The following is an 18422-nucleotide window of genomic DNA, read 5'->3' as shown; positions in this document are numbered from 1 at the left end:
CATAGCCATAGCCAAAACTGATACATAAGACAGTGCCGAACGGAGCAGCTTAGTCGCCAGCGTACCCGTGACACCAAGACATACAAGACAAACAAACAAAAATCAAATAAATAATAAAAATAAACAAAACCAGTGAAGTCTATGTTAACTTAGTCCAATTGACTGCATCCAAGTCAGACGGCTGAGAAAAGACCCAGGGCAATGATGACGCACAGCTTTGTACCAGAGCAACACAGAGGATTCAACGGCGGTAGGCAGGCCGGCTGGAGAGCACCAGAAGCACAAGCAGCAGAAGCACAGAACAGTCCGAAGGTGTGGGCGACCCTGCAGATCAGCAACTCGGTAGACCCCGACAGCGACAGTTTGTGTTAAGCCTCTAACGTTAGCATCTGCTCAATCCAGACTCCAGGCAGCAGAGCATGGCAGCTCGCTGGCCAGCAGCAGCTTGGCAGTGGCGGTAGCAGCACATCGCCCGCAGTTGGTAGCCAGCTAGGTCCTCTGCTGTCCTGTAGGGCTGTCAATCTTCCTCTGTTATCCCATTCGAATTTCATTAATTTTTTTTTTTTTTAATTTGAATTATATTTGAATATTTAATGGTCAATTTTGACTTATTAATATTTACTATTTATCTATCTACTCACACTGTAAAAACGGGCTTATGAATTGCCACTGTCACTATGACATTGTAGTTGACTTGTTTTACATTATGTCCACTATAGGGCATTTCAGTATTACTAATAAACATGTAATTACCAGGTGATAGCTGTCTTGCTAAGTAAATAATGATTAAGCTTAGACTCAGCAGTGATGATCTCCATCTCCGCACCGCTGTCCGCCATTTTTAGATTGTGCATAGAAGGCGGTTTTTCACCAAAAGCAAACCTGGTGTTGAACTGGTGCCGTTCGAAAGTCTTTGAACTGTTGTGCTATCTAGTGAACCAGCCCGCATTTTCACCAGTCTTGAACCGAATCAAGGATGCGTCATCAACAAGGGGTGTTGCATGCAAAAACAAAAGTTAACGAGATGCATAAACGGGAGAATGCTATGATCAGTTGTTCCATAAAAACAGCAGAGTAATGCTAGTTGAATCGTTTTGTTTACTCATAGCAACAGTTGAAATGGACGGAAAACTCATGCTTTTAGCCTTCTCCCCTCTGAATGACGCAATGACACGACCACACATTTTTTGGTTCGACTTCCGAACCAAGGTGCCACGTTCCGTTCGGCTTTTGTTTGGTGGAAACGCGATGAACGGGAACGGAGTCGGTTCTCTGTCGGTGGAAAAGGCCTAGAAGAGTTCCAATTCGAACCCATTCGAATTATAATTTTAACATTCGAATTATATTCGAATAACGAAATTCGTTCCAACAGCCCTACTGTTCTGACCAGACGGTGAAGTGCAGCGCTGCTCACGGATGGAGGATGTGAGACGCCCAGGGCAAAAGCTAGCCATCGTCAGCACTCTTCAACCCAGTGGACTTAGGTTAACGTTCAATTATGGCATCAGTCAACTTGTAAGCAGAAAAATAAAGACTAAAAAAATAGCGGAAATAAAGACTGAAAACATTTAACTAGACAAATGGCTACAAAAAATTAACAGAATAAAACATAAAATTACAAACATTACATAAAAACAAACAAAAACATGATGCCAGACGGAGCGGTATGTCTGTGTGTGTGAATAGACTGAAATGTCTTGTACTAAAAAAATGCTTTGTATTATTTTACACGCTTGGCTTGTCAACCAGTTAGCTGTATAGGTCAGGCTAATGCAGTGGTTCTCAAACTTTTTCTTTCATTCCCCACTTTGATCAAGGGGGCTTTCTCGAGCCCCACCTGTCCATCATCGCCCTAAAAAAGTAGTAGGTCAAGCTCAAAAATTTAAAATGTATTGACATAATGTCAGTTGCTAAATATAGGCTACATCAGTGGTTCTCAAACTTTTTCTTTCATTCCCCACTTTGATCAAGGGGGCTTTCTCGAGCCCCACCTGTCCATCATCGCTCTAAAAAAGTAGTAGGTGAAGCTCAAAAATTTTAAATGTATTGACATAATGTCAGTTGCTAAATATAGGCTACATCAGTAGGCCTAACAAATAACATTTGACGACAGATTATCACTTCAAAAATAGAGAAAATAAAAATCTAAATCAATGACCAATAATGTCAGTTATTGACAAGGTGTCCATCCTTTCTTCAAAAACAGCTGATTTCCAAAAATAAAGAAAAAGGGCCAACTATATGCTACTACCATTGTGTTATTAATGAAGGTTCACCAATCTCACAACCTCGTTCAAAATCTTATTCAGGTCAGGCCTTGACATGAGCGCTTCCCTGAATGAAACCGTCCGTCCGTTGCGCATCGGGCGCTACCCTCTTTATCATGGCCTGCAGACCATTTAGTTTACCGTCTGTGCGCCATCCGAGCAAAGTCTCTCACATTTCCCATTTGATGTCATGTTCTGCCAGGTAGACTAATTGTTGAGAATGTTGAATAGCTCATCAGCAGTGGCCCTACTTTTGACATACTCGCAGAATAGAATATCTTCGCTCGCTGTCAAGTTAACAAAGCGGACATAAGCAATAACTAAACCACCTTTGTTACTGTCAGTGGCCTTGTCCACTTGCAAGACAAAACATGAGTGTTTCCGTTTGTCAAGCAGTTGTTCTTCGAGATCACAAAACAGCAATTGTGTCGTTGGACAGATAGCCAAGATATCCTTCAATTTCACTGCGCTCGTCTCGAACATGAACGTTTTTTTTTTTTGTTTCCGCTGCAATTAAAATGCCGACGTCAATCATTTTTTTTCGAACTATGGTTCCAGGACAGACTAACATTTTCATCTGGTAAATGATACAAGAGTCTATATTTCGCCTACCTTGTTTGTGTGTGTTTTGTGAGATGGAGGTGCATGCTCGTAATTATCAATAAAGGAAGGCATAGGCTACAGATTAAAAAAAAATCTCCATTTTTTCACGTCAGCTCGCGCCCCACCTGGCATGTTTGAGAAACGCTGGTCTATAGCAATATCCAATGTAAATGGGTCATACCGCTCACGTGTTTTCCATCCTTGATGTAAGAAGTAAGCATATTTATTCCCTGCACCGCGTGCAAACTAGATCCACTGTGGTCGATCTTCAGTGCTTGTTGTATGTCTCTGCATGTGCACTTTGCAGGCAGATACTAATCATCCAAATGGCACTGCTGCTATCTAGCGGTTCGAATCGCTAGTACAGTCTGTTTACAAGCCTGAAACTCTGCCAGATCGTTCCCAAGCCCACCCATGAGCCCTCCCCATTGAAAAATGCAATTGACGTCTATATGTGTCTAAATTGACGTTTAAAGACGTCAATGGCAGTGAATGAGTTAAAGCACCCTATGTCACTGTACTTGGCGTAGTCGGCAGGATGAGCTACCCTGGGTTTGAGCAACTGTAGCCCTACAAATGTCGGTTGATGAGGCACCAGCAGCACACCCTACAAAGTGGTCAAGCAAAGAAGAGATGACTACCCTGCAGAATGCTCCCCAGGCCCCTGAGTGTCGATGCCCCTAGCGATTGGAAGAGTGTGTGAAGGGATGTTTGCTGCCATGAACACTGGTTTCTAGGAAGGGCAGCCAAGGGTGGAGAGCCCAGGTTAAGGTTTAGCTGAGAGGTATGGTAGTTCCGTTTTTGAGAGCTGGAGGTGGTATGACTATCCATGTAGATATGTCTGAGAGGCAATCTGAAATCTGTGCCGAGACTAAGGGGTCATCAGGTGGAAAGAACAGATAGAGCTGTGTGTCATCTGCATAGCAGTGGTATGAGAAGCTATGCGAATGGATAATCTGTCCCAAAGACGTGGTGTAGATAGCAAAGAGAAGAGGGTCCTGCACTGAGCCCTGGGGGACCCCTGTGGTGAGATAGTGAGGGGCGGACAGCTGTCCAAGCTATGAAACGGGCATCCTGTGAGGTAGAATTCAAACCAAGAGAGAGCAGAGGTGATGATTCCCACGTTTGAGAGTATAGAGAGAAGGATGTGGTGATTAACTGTGTCAAAGGCAGCCGATAAGTAAAGCAGAATGAATACTGATGACCGAGTGGTTGCCCTGGCTTCCTTTAAGGCTTCTGTTACAGACAGCAGAGCTGTTTAGGTCGAGTGGACGCTTTTGAACCCAGATTGATTTGGATCCATATGAGGGACCGAGGCGGCCACCCCATGTTGTGGGAGGTGCAACACTCATGGAGGTATTTTATATAACTGGAGAGTAGGCCTGTCACGATAACAAATTTTGCTGGACGATACATTGTCCCAGAAATTATTGCGATAAACGATAATATTGCCGTTCTGAGATCATTTTTATCTAATATAATGATAATGGCATAATAATGCAGGTACACCTTTTCAAAGATCAATAACTTGTATTTCTAATGAATAAGGAACTGGAATGGGAAGACATTTTTAAATATCCACAATAAATGAACAAAACAACCAAAAACAATAAATACAAAGGACTCTCAGTCTCTACTAAGACTCTGTATCTCTCAGTCTCTACTAAGACTCTGTATCTCCAGCAAATTAAAACGTGACATGCAACAGGGGGCGTGTAGAGTGACAGTTGCTAAGCCTTATGCACGGAACTAATTTTTTTTTTTTTTTTTTTTTTTGCACGGAACTAATTTCATCATAGCTGATCAATTAGGCCTACGCAGTCAGCTAAACATTTGAAACTTGCGCAAAACGGCATGAACCCAGCATCTGCACGTCACATAAAACACAAATTGAAGCAATAAATTGGCCATCGGATAATCCTACTGCAAAGCCTTTTCATAGGTATGCTACGTTTATGACATATAACGTTGATTACGAACACATTTCACCACGGCTGACAATTAGCTTACGACATTTTAACCGGAGCTGCCGGCTGTTTTGGCTGATTCTTGAGCTCTCAGCGGAGTGCAGACTTTGCGGAGTGTGTCTTTATCAGATGATGAAAAAACGTAGCTTATAAGCATGATTTTCTGAACTGCATTATCACTATTTTTACCCCCATACCTGTCAAGCTACAACAGAAAGCCTCTTCAGTGTGCTTAGGCCAATCGCCAAAGCCTCGTCTAGCCTGTTAATCAAATGAATGTAAGAAAGTAAAGTTGTCCGTCATGTTATTGAAAGATACATGTCTGACAACTGACTGACATAGGGTTCACTCCTCGTTAGGCTGCGCTAAAGGAAGCACCGTGGTTATCCTCTCTTTCGTAGAGAGAGAGAGAGAGAGAGAGAGAAGAAAAACAATCAAGCATGAAAATGGAAATTATCGCGGCCGGAAAAGTTATCGAGCTCATTTTTTTTATCGTGCGATTTATTGATTTATTGAATATCGCGACAGGCCTACTGGAGAGCGTGACTAAGTCCCGCCCTCCATTAAAATGAATGGCCGAGGCTAGGCTAATAAATCCAGCCAATTCATTGTCAACGCCATATTGAACACTGGAGCTCGGATCCAGCGCCAGTCGGCTCTGACCATGCACCAAGTTCCAAAACTGGAAGTGACGCATAGACCAACATTCATTTTTATTGGATATTCTGTAAAAAGAGAGTCATCCTCCAGTTAAGAGGGTGGTGATAATGCACATATTTTGCTTGCCGTGTAACAAGAAGAAGAAAAAGTTGCTTGGGAACGCACACTTGATTCCGAGTGGAGTCCCGCACTGAGTAACGATTGGCCGTAGCCGGCGGATAGGTATCCGTCCACCAACACGTGTACACGCGCATGAGAGCTCGTGCCCAACACGGATTTTCGTGCATGGAGCTGGTTATAAATGCTCCATGCGGCGCCATACTTGAAAATGGCTCATGCTAACATGCCGAAGCTAATCTACATGGTCTTGACCCCCTGGCAACACTGGATTAGGTGGTGTGGAGGGAAGGAGGCGGCAGGAAACAGCAGTTCATTACGTACGGGATAATGGACGACACGCCGTGCGGTTATTCAAAGTTAATGCACGTTCTAGACGGTGATACGGCCCGACGCGAAGCGGAGGGACGTTCCGTCTAGAAAAGTGCATTAACTTTGAATAACCGCACGGCGTGAAGTCCATTATCCCGCTTATTCCACTGTTGCCACTTGGGTTGTGTTCGTTTACGGTGCTAATTTAAATGTTTTAATCGGTAGAACTGTATTGTTTGTAGAACTACTTTTCCCAGACACACTTCAGCTAATTTCTCAAACTGCGGTTACTAGTTCTAAATGGATGGTTGCTATGGCCAAAAGCCAGTCGTTAGTTCTAATCTCCCGTTGTCAAGCTGGCACATCCCAGGATTCTGATGAACGTTAACTTTGAAAGATTGCTATTTTTCTTAGCCTCCTGCCACCTAACTAGCTAAATGACACCTCTGTCATATGCTTAACGTTACTATGATCTGAACGTCTGTATTTTACAGCTTGTATGTAACGTGACAGTGCATTTAAACTTCACAACAAGTTTGGCGAATTAATATTCAAGTGTGATACGGCCAACAAATTGGAACTACTTCATAGCCGTGCGTATATCTAAAGTTAATGCACACCCTTATAGAACGCAGGACAATGGGGAACTCAACCGAGCAGTGGAATAAAAAAATATAATTGAATTGTCCATAAACAGGCAGATCCAGGAAGCACAATGGGAGCCAAAACATGAAATCCGGGGATCTTCAGTAGACAAACAAACATGCACAGTGTTTTAAAATATATGCACATTTGTGCATATTTAAAGGGACACTTCACCGATTAGCATTAAGCTTTGTATCTTTAGAAAACCAGTCATGTTTTTGAATGGTCGTGCATCATTCCCTCAGTTTGCCTTGAGATGGGAGAAATACGGATTTCAATGAAACCCATGAGTAGGACTTCCTGCTTTCAATTATGTAAAATTATGATTTTTACATCATTGAAAGCAGGAAGTCCGACATTGAAATCCGTATTTCTCCCATCTCAAGGCAGACTGAGGGAATGATGCACGACCATTCAAAAACATGACTGGTTTTCTAAAGATACAAAGCTTAATGCTAATCAGTGAAGTGTCCCTTTAATTAGATAATGCCCAATTTGCATATTTAAACATTAAATGACAGAGAACTTGTAATACATATTTTTCTCGTGTTAACCTAATCAACTGGGGAAGTTTCACAGTGATATCTGCTAGTTAAAAATGTTACCCTATTCACCTGTAGTGTCTCTCCTTAACACTAGAAGCGCCGCGCCGTTCTGACCCACTTATACCTAGAAGCGCCGCGCCCCGGTCATTTGACCGCTTTGACGACCTACTAGAAGCGCCGTGCTGTTGTGAACTACTTAAAGCGCGGCGAGGCGGTCAAAAGACCGCTGAGTCAGACTGGGAGGCTGTTACTTACACAAAATGATCGCTAGATGGCGCTTCGTGCACGAATCAAATCGTTTGGTCATAAATTCAGTTTGCACTAGTATCATTCGTGTCAGACCGTGTTGTTGATAGTCTGTGGTTGTTTCATTATGACATACAGCACGTTCGAGTTATCTGTTCATTTAGTTGTGTTCTCTGGTTGTGTTGATTTGTGTTGTTTGAGGTAAAAACTCTGGAAGAGTTCTTGAACAAACCTTAAGCAAACTTGACTTTCAACTAAAATGCTCTAAAAGTGAATGGGTAAAAGTCAATTCACTCCCCAAATTCACTTCTATTCATTTAATAGGTAGCCTATCTGTTTGCGCCGCCGAAAATGAACAGTCTGCCGACAATGAACAGTCTGGTTTCAATTACACAGTAGCCAGGATTTCAGGCCGCATTTTACAGGCTACCGTGGCTACTTTCTAAAACATTTTTTATTCATTTAGGGAGAAGCATCTTATAGGGTCTAGCTACATCGGAGGGAGGGAGATAGAGAGCTATGCTGAGCAGAAAGATATTCTCCGTTTTGTGAATGTGTATGATATGTTTGCGATGTCTGCTGAAAAAAGGCTATGGGCTTATTGTTTCTACAATTTAAGCTAACGTCTACGTGAATGCGAGATCCAGCATTGAGATACACATTTTAACTGAGTTGCAGAGGAGTATTGTAGTCCACTGGTTAGAGCTTTGGCCTCAAATCCAAAGGATTGCTGGTTCGATTCCCGACTTGTTCATGGCGGAAGTTATTTTAAGCAAAGCATCAATAAATATAGGCTATGTTCTGTTTTTTCTATTCACACAACTACACGCACGCTGGCGAATTCGAACATTCTGAAACGCGCATATGCGATGAAACATGATTGCGCATTCTTCCACGAGTTGCCTAAATAGCCATGCCTACAGCCTATGCACAGAGAGAGGCGGTGGGGGTGGGGAGGCAGATAATTGTCCTCGATGCGCGGTGATGTCTGTAGTAGCCTAGCCTAGACGAGAGTATGGGGGAGGGGGAATGATCGGTTTCAAATAGGCTATGTTGCAATGGATAGTGTGTTATGTATAGACCCCGAAGCCATTTGCTTTGAGAATAACGGCTGGCTGATGAAGTAGTTGGCTGGCTAGCTGGCCCAGCCAAAACCTAAATGAGGCTGCAGCCGCCAACGTTTTCATGACTGATCATGGCTTTAGTTGCCACTTCATGTCTACAGATGTCTGTATTGTACTAGATCTCAACACACAATGTTATTGTATTGTTTTGGACAACGTTTCACTTCAATGTAGACTGCATGTGTTGTGAACAGGAAAGGAAACGGTGGAAGTCGCATCACGGACTTCTGTTTTGTTCTGTAATACCTCTATAATATCCTCTAGCCGCTATAGTATTTCTATAGCAATCTTGTAGTACTTCTGTAGTATGTCCCAATTTACTATAGTATTCCTATAAGATTCCTATAAGATTCCTACAATATTTAGTCCCAAAATACTATAAGATTCCTATAGTACTTTTTCGTAAGGGATAACCTATCGCGTTCAATGTTGTAAATCCGTCTGTTCCAGAATATTTGGTTCATATCATCAATCTTTGGTTTTGGTGTTTGTGCAACCTGGCCCTGGAGATTTAACAAAAGTCTGACTAGCCCTACGTAGGAATTAGGAAAGTATGTAAGGCGAGATCAAGATTAGGCTACGTTGCTTGCTTCTTTCCCCCATGTCGACTCACTGTGAGTTCTATATCGTAGCAACGAGCACAATACTGATGTGGTGTGTCCAGTGGGAAAATCTCATGTAGCCTAATTTCTAGGCTCGTTTATTTTTCGCGTGTCTCTATGATGTAATTATTTTTAGATGCAAAAAGTCTAACTGGCTTAGTCAAAGTTTGTCAGATGGCGGCTCAATTTGGCTAGTATTGTGATTCATCCGTTTATTTCAGATAGTTTGTTATGAAAAACCATTTACAAAAAATAATTGTTTGTCGACGTTGAAAAACAGTCTGCGAATTCAGTCTATATAAGCTACAATTTTTCGCTCGTGCCACGCTGCGAACCCGGGTCTCCTGCATAGTAGTCGAGAGATTTAACGTTGCGCCACTGAATGAATGCACTGCATTTCTTGGGAAATAGGCTATGTAAGAAAATGCTTATTAGTCTGAGCTTTAAAATATAGCCTACAAATAGAAGATAAGATACAACTATGAATGTACGTAGGCATACGCGCCCAGCTACGTACATAAATAGGCTTCGACGAATTTCAAAACAAACGTTTTCAAAACAAACTCGCATAAAATAAATCACATATATAATACATATTGCACATATATAAACTATATGTTTTATGGTAAAATATTATTCTCATGCCCGGCTGACAGGAAACCCTTGCGACATCTGCTGTGAGAAAAGAGAATAGCAGCCTGGACAAACATGGCCGAACGCGAGACAACATAGTGTTGTCACATAAGTGAGCGCAAAATAGCTCTAAACTAGCTTGTACCGGTGTGCTTTTGGTCATGTAAAAATTCTGGGTGACAAAACACGCATATTTAGGAAAAGTCGTGAACGTAGGGTCCTGGAATTGAATCGAGTGATAAGATTTTTTTTTTTTTGTAATCACTGCGGTCAAATGACCGCAGCCCGGCCGTTCTAGGTATATCTAGGTCAAACCTACACGGCGCTTCTAGTAATACGCGTCAGCGGTCAAATGACCGGTGCTTGGCGCTTCTAGTGTTAATGATTGTGGTAACTGGTTGGTGTTTATTATTTTTGATAGTCGTGATAGACTCAACTGTCCCTTATGGTTTCACATGTTTCACACAAATGTCCCATATGGTGTCTTTCTCTATAGGATATTGTGCCGATTGATGCTTCATATGAAGTGAAAGAGCTTTATGTGCCTGAGAATAAACTGGATTTGGTCAAAGCAGATGCAGAGACTTTGCCAACACTGAGCATCGGAAAGGTAATGTTTTTGCATCCTAAAAACAAGATATAACCTCATTCAAGCACCAAAAATGACTCTAATGAAACTAATATGGAAACGGATGACGCATTTGAGATATCAGTCATTGAGGTTACAGTTTGGTGCCACACTCATGTGTGGTAAGGTATCAGTTTTTTTTGTATTAGTATTATTTTTTTTTAAAAGAAAACCATTTTTAATCCTCTATATAAACATAAGTAACACTTTACATTACAGATCGGTAATATGTGGGTAATGTTATGGTAATATGTATGCAATTTCATGGTAATAATATTTTTAAACCACATATTACAAATGATTAATGTGTAATTTCTAGACAATTACTGTGTAATTATCATACAACAACAATGCAAATAACTTGGGTAAAATAAAATGGTAATAACTGCTGTAAATATGTACTTACCGAAGCAATAAATATTTAGGATTTACTTATTGGGACATAATATTTCTGTAATTATACCAACATGATGGTGCTGTGAAGGACTGAATTACATAGTAACTTCTAAGTGTTATGGCACAATTACACAGTGGTCAACGTTTCTGTAGTAGTTAGTTTGATGGTAAAAGGTGACCTGTTATCTGTTATTATGATGAAATAAATGAGGTAATTTCACAATAAGTATATGGTATCAGGGCTGTAAAATAATGTTTTGTCTTTTTGAAAGGATTTCAACAACTCCACACCGTCCAAAAAAACTTTCAAAAAGACAAAACATTTTACAGCCCTGATATCATATAGTTATTGTGAAATTACCTCATTTATTTCATCATAACAACAGAGGTCACATATTATGTCACAATAAGTAAATCCTAAATATTTATCGTTTCGGTAAGTACATAATACAGCAGTTATTACCATTTTATTTTACCCTTAAATCCAAGTTATTTGCATTGTTGTTGTATGGTAATTGAACAGTAATTGTCTAGAAATTACACATTAATTATTTGTATTATGTGGTTTAAAAATATTATTACCATGAAATTGCATACCGTATATTCCGGAGTATAAATCGCACCGGAGTATAAGTCGCACCAGTCAAAAAATGGCTCATGAAGAGGAAAATGCCATATATAAGTTGCACCTGTCTTTAAGTCGCATTTATTCACAAAATCCAAGACCAAGAACAGACAGAGGCTGTAACTAGACACAGAGGCCATAAAGATTAACATTAATGACGAGAAGGCGTGAATGGCCGCCCACCTGTAGCTGTAGACAGCTGTAGACAGTAATGTTTACTCTTTCATTTCGGAATTATTCAAATACATGTTAAATTTCATATATAAGTCGCACCTGACTATAAGTCGCAGTGCCAGCCAAACTATGAAAAAAAGTGTGACTTATAGTCCGGAAAATATGGTACATTACCATAACATTACCCACTTATTACCGATCTGTAATGTAAAGTGTTACCAACATCTCATTGGTAAAGAGTTAATTATGCTAATATTGAAATTACTCTTTACAATGCTTTTACTTTGATGTTTTTCTCCCCCAGGTGGACCTGCAATGGGTTCAGGTCCTGGCTGAGGGTTGGGCAACGCCACTCAATGGTTTCATGAGGGAGAGAGAGTATCTGCAGTGTCTTCACTTTGACTGTCTTCTGGATGGTAGAGTGAATTACATTTTTATATCTCTGAAAACTAACAAAACAAACACCTCACATACATGCTTTGTTTTATGTGTAGGAACCCAAAGCAAGCTACTGACAAGGTTTGGTGCTATTTTGAGCAATATTATTGGTTGATGAATGCTATTTTGAAAGCGTTTGGCTCACTGCCCGTAGCTAATCCACTGTTAGCTCTGTAGTGCTTGATCAATGAAAAATACTGTCTACACTTATGATGTATTTTCATTCAGAAAAACACCCTTTGGTAAATTTTAGCCGGAGTTACACTTTAACATAGGGCTGTGCCCCCTGTATTTTAAGGAAGAACATTTATTTATTCACAAATCAGTTGAAACAGACCGCAATGATAATCTATGTACTCTCTAAGGTAACGACAATAGTAATAACAACAATATTTATACAATTTATAATGTTACATTATAGTGTGACATTTGTATCATAAAAGTCAAGTACAGGTGACACCGTGGTGGTGGCAGGGGGCCCCATACAAGCTTGTGTCGGCACTGCATCAGAGGTGGTGGCGATAGAGCTGGACTGTGGAGTGCGGGGTTGTATGAGAATAATGGTGTCTAAGTATCGAAAGTGGAGTGCACTGCGTTAAATTGTGATGGACGTTTCTTTCACGCGTTGCCTGATTCACGCTCTGCGTGAAATGTATTACAACTGCATTACAACTTACTGCCACAAGGTGGCAGTACAGTCCGCTGTAGCATTGCGGTGGTGTCAATATTGTAGCCTACTGGAACTGGCGGACATTCGTTGTTTCGTCAGCAGAAAGTGAAGAATTCTGGGTTTCAGACCAATATCTGTTCAAATTAAGTTTTAGATGCAAACGTTGTGCTATATTTTCATAATATTTGTTCAGTGAACACATACAACCACCAGTTTGTTAGCTAAGAGAAATTTCATGAATGTGACGCTCAGGCCTATTAAGTATAAGTCTATTACTATCAGTAGCCTACATCGTGGACACATCCACATTCGGCTCCTGTGAGCTCTGGGATGCAGGAGCTGAGAAACGCAATAGGAATGTAACCAATTTATATAGCCTACACGGCACTGTCTAAACATTCAGTGAACAAAGTAGCCTAAATCAGTGTTTTTCAACCTTTTTTAGTCACGGTACATTTTTTTTTACATTTAAAAAAAGCACACCACCAATCAAAAATGTAACAAAAACGGGTAGGGAAAAAGGGAAACGTCCGGTAGATCTTAATCCCAGTTCTGCAGCTGGTCCAGATTAAACAGACAAATTGTTGAGAAAGGTGTCTTTAATCGGTTTCACTTTCACACATTGAATCAGAGCTCACATTAGCCTACTACCTTATAGCAATATCCAATGTAAATGGATCATACCGTTCACGTGTTTTCCATCCTTGATGTAAGAAGTAAGCATATTTATTCCCTGCACCGCGTACAAGATCCACTGTGGTCGAGTTTGATTGTTGTATGTCTCTGCATGTGCACTCTGCAGGCAGATACTAATCATCCAAATGGCACTACTGACATCTAGCGGTTCGGATCGTGTATACTAACTATTACGTGTATACTAATTATTCCAAAGTTTACAGACTGATTGGTGCTTCGTTTTATGTGTAGACACCTAGAGCAAGCGACTGACGAGGTTTGGTGCTGTTTTGAGCAATGTTAGTGGGTTAAAAATGCGATTTTGAAAGCGTGTGGCTGTTGGCCCCATGCTAACCCACTGTTAGCTATTTTGGACTGTAGCTCCTGCCCGTGCTAGCTATGTACTGTGTGATGAGCAAAAATTACTTCCTCCACGGCTTAGTTGATGTATTTTCATTCAGAAAATAGCATTTTTTTCAATTTCCGCCAAACTTGCACTTTAAGAAGGCTTGTGCGTGTTACATCTAGGCTACATAAAAAGTGCATGTTACATTTAACCCCGCGCTCTGCTGCGCTGTGAAATCGGCTACAGCATTGCTGGGACATTCGAAAACTCTTAATTTTCCAATAAGCTTTTTCATGTTAAGATAACGTCCATAATGATTGGAATTTGGATTCGATATTTTGAGAGTTTTATGTGATTATGAGAAGTAATATAAGAGAGAAATTTGGTGATCATTGGTCGTTGTTTTCCAACCTTATTCCACGTTAAGCCTTTTTGTAGGCAGCATATGCTTATGAAAAGAAGAGGAATGCCGGTGCAACGCAGATGTCTTCTTTTGTATTTATTTAAAAGGTGCAAAACATTGACTAACGTTTAGACATTACAAACGTCTTCATCAGAGTCGTATGCATAAGTTGTTCATCAGAGTTGTATACTTCTGTCCTGGCCTGGTTGCACCAGATTGTCGCACAACAGAAGCGCGGAGAACTTTCCTTTGTAGGCATATGCTTAGGCTATGTCAGATAAGGTCCATGGAGTTTGGGTCCGAGTTTTTGATAGTTTGATGTGCTGAGAAGTAATATGAGAGAGAAATCAATGATCGTTGTTTAGGTGCATTAAACCACGTTTAGCTTTTTCTTTTCAATAGGCGTCAATGAGACAGAAACGCTTAATGTCAGATAATGTCCATAATTATTGGAGTTCGGGTTCGATATTTTGAGAGTTTTATGTGCTGAGAGGTAATATGAGAGAGAAATTTGGTGATCATTGGTCGTTGTTTTCCAACCTTATTCCACGTTAAGCCATATAGGCCTATACAATGCTTAAAGTCAGATAACGGTCTTAATTATTGGAGTTTGGGCCCAATTTTTTGAGAGTTTTATGTGCTATGAGCATTTTCACTACCTCAGTTAGAAGCATTTATCCTGGTCATTGTAAGTGCCATTCACACATGCTATATATTGTTTTTTTCAGCACAGTCTAGGCTACCCAGATGTGCCACAATATCATGTATAAAAACTTGCATTGATTTGATTTAGATTTTTAAATAATAAAAATGTAAAAAGCATACTATACAGATTCTTATATTTTGACGTGTATCTCACCACAGCAAGCTGACAGCTCGACATGACTTTCATGGTTGTGTAGGCCTGACTGCCCTGAAAATGGCAATATAAGAACCATGGTGGAGGTATACTTTGGGGCTGAGCAATTTACAGAAATATGTGGTGTGTGCCTTCCAGAAATAAATGGTAATTTTTATTTAGTGATGATAAATGACTTTTTGTCACTTTCCATATTTGTGACACTAGCTGATCCTGACTTGTTTGCGTGGTAGCACACATGACGTGCACAGATGATGATTCTCTATCATATTTTTTTTACTGCATTGCAATGAACAAAGTAAAGGCAAAAAGTGTTTATTTGTCAAACGAATTTCGATGCAATATGAGTCTAAAATTGGATACCAGACAGGAGTTTGCTAGGATTTCAAAACCGTTTAATGAACGTGACTTGCCATAGAGAAACACATGATAACATTGGATTATGAACATAGGCTATTATGCCACACAAAAACATGGGGTAAGTGGAGCTAAATGAAGTTATTCCACTGCTCGGTTGAATTTCCCATTGTTCTGCGTTCTATAAGGGTGTGCATTAACTTTAGATATACGCACGGCTATGAAGTAGTTCCATTGTTTTTGACCGTATCACACTTGGACTTCTCTGTGTTTATTATTTCTCTGTGAACAGTAACTGTAACAGTAACATATTCATTTAATGTCTTCATAGGTGGCGTTATCAACTTGTCTGTGCCCGTGGTCCTGCCTGTCTTTACTGCGGACAAAGACCGTTTAAATGGCTGCACTGCCTTTGCACTGGTCTCCGAAGGCCACCGTGTGGCCATTCTTCGGAACCCTGAATTCTATGAACATCGCAAAGAGGAACGCTGTGCCCGCCAGTGGGGCACCACTTGCAAAGACCACCCTTATATTAAGGTCAGAGTAAAGAGTTGTGTCACTTGCATACACTTGCACCCCCCCCCCTCCCCCCCCACAAAAAAAAAAAAAAAACCACACACACACACACACACACACACACACACACACACTAGTCACCAGGCTCTCATCCGTCAATCACATCACACCTGTTCTGCAACAGCATCACTGGCTTCCGGTCAAATTTCGCATGGACTTTAAAATTCTGCTCTTCACCTTCAAAGCCATTCATAACCTCTCTCCCCCATACATATCTGACCTTCTCCACATCAACACCCCTTTCTGGACACTCAGATCTGCCTCATCTATCAGCCTCCTACCCGTCTGACCACCATGGGGGCCAGAGCCTTCAGCCGCTCAGCCCCCCGTCTCTGGAATTCCCTCCCACCAAGCATCAGGAACATTGACTCACTTTCCACCTTCAAATCACATCTGAAAAGCCAGGGGATTTGAAAAAACTGACACATCTCAATCTCTGCTAGTTTTTGTCCTAGAAACATATAAGTGACACCATTAGAAACCTTTAATCAACTAGTTTCCAAATATATATGTTTTAAAAGAGAATGCATCAATGGCACTTTGTAAAAACAATAAAAGAAAATCGTAGGATTTCAGTCCTCTCACCTGCAGCAGGCCCATTCAAAAAGCCCATTCAACTCAATTTGCATTTGAAAGAGACACTCACTAAGTGACACATTTAGTCTGACTTTTTCCAATTGTAGTAAAACTACATACAGTGCCTATAGAAAGTCATCATACCCTTTTGAAATAGTTGCTTTTTTTGTCTTACAGCCTGAAATCAAAACCCATTTCTGTCAATCTTTTCTGGTTTTATTTACAAATTTAGCTGTACAACATCAAAATAATGAAAAAAAAGTCAACAGTTTTGAAAATTAATAATAATAAAAAAAATAGAATAACAGGGTTGGAAAAGTCTATTTTCTGTGCAGAATTGTTCAAATTCATTCAAATTCTTTAGGGAATGGCGATGGACTGCTCTCTTCAAGCCAGTCCACAGATTTTCTATAGGATTTAAGTCAGGGCTCTGACTTTGCCACTCAAGGATATTCACCATCCTATCCTTAAGCCACTGCTTTGTTCTTTTGGCAGTATGTTTAGGATCATTGTCGTGTTGGATGGCGAATGACCTCCCCATCCTCAGCTGTCTAGCAGAGGGACACAGGTTTTCCTCAAGAATTTGGGTGTACTTGGCAGCATCCATTTTCTCTTCTATCCTGACCAATTGCCCAGTCCCCGCTGAAGAGAAACATCCCCAAAACATAATGTTGCCCCCGCCATGCATTTTTGTCTCCATTTGCCTACCAGAGTTTGATGCTTGCATGAGGGAAACATCCCAAAACAATAGCACCCATATAATTGCTGTTGTTTTCAGAAGTATTTATCATGCAACCATGCAAAAGCAATTAGCTATTGTAATTATACTGTATCTTACATTACTAAAGCAGGTCTCTGATTTTTTCACAAACTTTTGTGAACAATGTTAGCACTTTAAACATTGACTGCTTTGAAGTGAAAGTACACTTAATACAGCATAATAATAATTGTAATAATGATCATCATAATGATAATTTGATGGGGGGTATACAGTGCGTGTAGGTGGGCCCATGGCCCCTAAAATAAGCCTACTTATCTTGTCATTTTATTGATGACAGTTGGGATCTTGTCTCCTTCAATTTGACAACACTCCCAGTGTTTTCAAGGCTTCAAGGTTTCATTGAATGCTACCTCTGACTTAGAATGCATTACTTTGCACTTGTATAGTCTTTCATTTTGGAGTTTTAAGAGCAATAAACATTGCAATGTTAAGAAATTCATGTTTTATTTCATTCAGATATGATCAACATGTATAGCATTAGTCAATTAGTGGGGAGATAATCGATAATCTAATCAAATCGAAATCGAATCGAACTGAAAAAATGAACCGTTAGATTAATCGATGCATCGAAAAAATAATCGCTAGATTAACCCTCTAACCGCCCGGGTTTTTTTTTATTTTTGCATAAAAATTTCAAAAGGTCATGGCTTGTAAGTGGTCAGATATAAAGTCCTACTGTAAATGTGAAAATCGTTGAGTATGAACTAAAGTTTATGAAGGGGGTAAATGTACTCATCTAATTTGCATATTATGACGTCACAGGATGGCAATAACGTCAAATTATGCACCTTTCAGTAAATACTAGTTGTTGATGTTGTCCTGTTCAACACATTTGAACAGGACCACAGTCACATGTAAACCAACAATAGTAAACTATTTGTATTACCACAATCCCTATGTTACTATACAATAAAGTAGCCTGGTCAAATCAGTTCCTATCCTGGGTTGTTCTCCAAAGCCCTATTTTTACTAGTCTTGCTGTCTGTACCATGTCAATTACAGACACTATCATCAAGATTATCACTGGCACAAAGCACACCATGCTTATTTGAACCCTCTGGCCAACATTGCTGCAGGTAGACACTGACGTACAGTGGGTACGGGTTGAGAATGCATCTTTTGCCGCGGGACTCCCGAAGAGATCCCGTAGGCTGTCAAGACGATTTTTTTCGAGGCTAAGGCAATGTACCCAAACAA

At 40.4% G+C, this 18422-nt stretch overlaps 1 protein-coding gene across 2 annotated transcripts in view; it reads left to right on the top strand.

Moving 5' to 3' along the window:
• papss1 (3'-phosphoadenosine 5'-phosphosulfate synthase 1) overlaps positions 1–18422 on the top strand; it is a 79375-nt gene that overhangs the window by 34889 nt on the left and 26064 nt on the right. For both annotated transcript variants that reach the window (XM_062533278.1, XM_062533279.1), the window contains exons 6-8: positions 10218–10331; positions 11849–11960; positions 15624–15829. In XM_062533278.1, the coding sequence (XP_062389262.1) occupies positions 10218–10331; positions 11849–11960; positions 15624–15829 (432 nt within the window). The remainder of the gene's footprint in view (positions 1–10217; positions 10332–11848; positions 11961–15623; positions 15830–18422) is intronic.

The sequence above is a fragment of the Sardina pilchardus genome, chromosome 3 (assembly GCF_963854185.1).
Source record: "Sardina pilchardus chromosome 3, fSarPil1.1, whole genome shotgun sequence".
NCBI lineage: Eukaryota > Metazoa > Chordata > Actinopteri > Clupeiformes > Clupeidae > Sardina > Sardina pilchardus.
The sequence above is the reverse complement of the archived record's forward strand: the minus strand, read 5'-3'. Positions and strand labels throughout refer to the sequence as shown.